General features: G+C 39.7%; 1 protein-coding gene across 1 annotated transcript in view; it reads right to left on the reverse strand.

Moving 5' to 3' along the window:
* Positions 1-496: 496 nt before the first annotated feature.
* The window catches only part of LOC103480663 (uncharacterized), a 13,256-nt gene continuing 10,793 nt past the window's right edge, over positions 497-2,959 (reverse strand). Inside the window, exons 6-10 of the mRNA XM_008435700.2 lie at positions 2,806-2,947; positions 2,056-2,196; positions 1,654-1,712; positions 1,475-1,557; positions 497-1,370 (exon numbers count right to left, since the gene is read on the reverse strand). Of these exons, the coding sequence (XP_008433922.1) occupies positions 1,275-1,370; positions 1,475-1,557; positions 1,654-1,712; positions 2,056-2,196; positions 2,806-2,947 (521 nt within the window). The 3' untranslated portion in view covers positions 497-1,274. The remainder of the gene's footprint in view (positions 1,371-1,474; positions 1,558-1,653; positions 1,713-2,055; positions 2,197-2,805; positions 2,948-2,959) is intronic.

Below are 2,959 nucleotides of genomic sequence, written 5' to 3' on the forward strand. Positions count from 1 at the left end.
CTTGTTTTCACTTTGTCTCTTGAACTCACATTGTTTGGACTCAGACCTTTAATTCTGGATATTTTTTTGCATTGTGTCGTCTGTCTCTCTTTGCACATTCTTTTGTTGGACTTCTTCAGTCAGCTTTGATTTTCTTCAAACTGATTTCTTCTCGCCCTCAGGACAGAAGCTTTGTGTTTGCCAACATCTCAACCTGCTGGGAGTTCACCTGTTTTTGGGTTGGGTTCCTTAAAACCTAACGAGTCCAGAAATGTTCCACCTTCCAACCTAGTGACTCTTATGCAAGTTACAGTAACTGACTTGACACACCGTTTTTTCCCAAGATTAGAACCAGGAAATATTTCTACTTCTGTAAACTTTAGAATGAAGTTGAGATAATTTAATGGGTTTTGCAAATTAAGATATGCTTTTTTTTAGAGCTTCTTCTCAGCTGCCATTCCTCCCAGACACTAGGTCGGACAGTTCGGTAGGTCTTCTCTTGAGATGAGAACCTCGGATCAATCAATCAGTCAGGTTTATTTGTATAGCATATTTCAGAAATAAGGCATTTCAAAGTGCTTTACATCAAGAAAACACAAAAACATAAACACACCATAGTGAAAACCAGTAATTGACATTACATTTAGTGAAGTGCCATTGTTAGAATCATCGGTACACATCAAATATGTTGATCCATGTTCCATTTTTTATGGTTCAAACTCAATCCTAAACAGTGTCTTGATTTAAAGGAACTCATTGTTTCAGCTGTTTTGCAGTTTTCCTTAAGTTTGTTCCAGATTTGTGGTGCATAGTTGCTGAATGCTGCTTCTGCATGTTTGACGTGAGAGGTTCTGGAAGGCCGATACAACAACATCAGATCTTCAACGCATTGTGGTGCTAAACCGTTCAGTATCATTAAGTCTGTTCTCTGAGCTACAGAGAGTAACTGGAAGGATTTCATTCTTCATTTTACGGCTAATTCTGCTTAAGATGTCTGACCTTGGGGAGGAGGTTGAAGGACAGATGTTGAAAATTGCCACTGAGAAATTGTGAATATTGTTAATATATCTACTTAACACTACTGATAACTTTATTTAAACCCAGTACCTACAGCTAATGCCCAGTGTTTTAAAAAGGTAACCTCAGCTCAAATTAAAAACTGCATTAGCAGTTCTAACCACTGATCATTATCATTTATTTTTTTGGATAAAAATCATACCCCCCAAAAAAAGGTATTTCTGTCTTCTGAATATATATTTCCCTTTAGAGATCAGTTAGTTCGTCATGATGTTCCTCTAGGGGCTCGGTGTCGTGACGACCACTTGACCGCTGCTCAGAAGGCGAAGACTTATGGTTGAAGGCAGCCCTTCATTAACCAGTGTGCTTTTAATCTGCAGAAGAAAAGACATGATTGGCTGTTTGAGGCGCTGAGGACTTTACAGGACAATCAGCCCAACCTGCTTCTTTATTTTTTGAAGTCAAGAGGTTTACTGACCAGAGCCATGATGGCGTCAGAATCATCCTCCATTAACAGCGTGGTAGATATCATCATGTTCAGAGCCGTAATATATGGTGGGCCTGTAAACAGAAAGCCAGATTTACATTAACCTCAGGAATAGAGAAAACCCCTGATGAACTTTAAGACATGATGATTTAAGAGAGAAATTTACTCACCATATCCAACCGTCACGATAACACACCGAAGGTCAGAGTGCAGCAAAGTAGCAAAGTAACTGTGGAAGTAATTTAAAACAAAAGTTTTATTACTAGATTGTATATAAAGTATAACAGTGATTTCAGAAACAAAGTAAGTTTATCTATGAGAGCATATGAGAACATTTTTTCTCATGTGCCATGTTTTCTGCAGTTAATTCAGGATGCTAGCATAACAACGAGCTAAACCAATTACAACCACRTAACTCTAGTTTGTACCTTACTTACATCCTCGGCCTGTAGTGKGGCATGCTGGGATTGAAAATATTCCCAATTCAAGCCTGTCCATCAGACATCTCTAAGGTAATATAATTGAAATWTGAATTATTTTGTAATCATAATTGGTCATCACAAGACACTGACCTTGCCTGGACAACAAAACAGATGGGGTGGCTCTGTCCATCCTCACTGGCAGACGGCGTCCAGGTCAGAGAGAAGTTTCCCTGTCCCGGTGATGAAGCCTTCACCACGTTGTGAGGTCCACTGTACAGGAGGCGGGTGATGCTTTAACAAACAGAACAAACAGATTGGTTAGGTGTCTCTTCAGCTCTTAAGCTAAATGATCTGGAGAGTCAGATGAATTTCCTTGACTGTGGTTTTCTCATACTTAGCAGGAAGGAGTGTCACATACATTTCTTTTGCTTTTGTGACCTTCATGCTTCTGTTGTGGAGTTAAGTGACAGAACATGTAGAACTGAATTCCTGACTCTGAGTAAAACCTGCCAAGCTGGTATCCAGTTTGGAAAATGTTGTGACTTTCATAAACTGTAGGCTGGAAGTTTGGAAGGAAGCCAATGCAGGTCAAGTCTAGAGAAGCAACTTCAGATTTCTGCTGGGATCCATTTAGTTCATAGTTAAACTTTACTGTTTATGGTTTCATTCATTTTGGTTTTGGCRGAATAAAGTTTAGGAAAGCAAAAGAAGGGCTTAGTTTTTGGGTTGAGTACTTTGGTTTCTTCATCGTCTTACTTTAACAGCAGTAGGTCTGAACAAGTCTAAGCAAGAAAATGCCTGAAAGTAAACTTGTATGATAACCACTTTATTCGTCAATTATCTAGAATTCAAACTTTGCTCATCAGTGAACCTCTTGAAATGTGTTTTGATTTCTCTTACTTAGATTGAGTGGCCTCAGCTCTGATGTTGATTTCCAGAGTCTGACCAGCGGGGGCGTAGAGCTGAGCTCTGTGTTCTGGAGTTGGAGACAGAAATCTGGGCAGATATTCGCCTTCTGCACAGGACGGCACTGGTGGACCCACTGGAGGGACAA

The sequence above is a fragment of the Poecilia reticulata genome, linkage group LG2, assembly GCF_000633615.1.
Source record: "Poecilia reticulata strain Guanapo linkage group LG2, Guppy_female_1.0+MT, whole genome shotgun sequence".
Classification (NCBI taxonomy): Eukaryota; Metazoa; Chordata; class Actinopteri; order Cyprinodontiformes; family Poeciliidae; genus Poecilia; species Poecilia reticulata.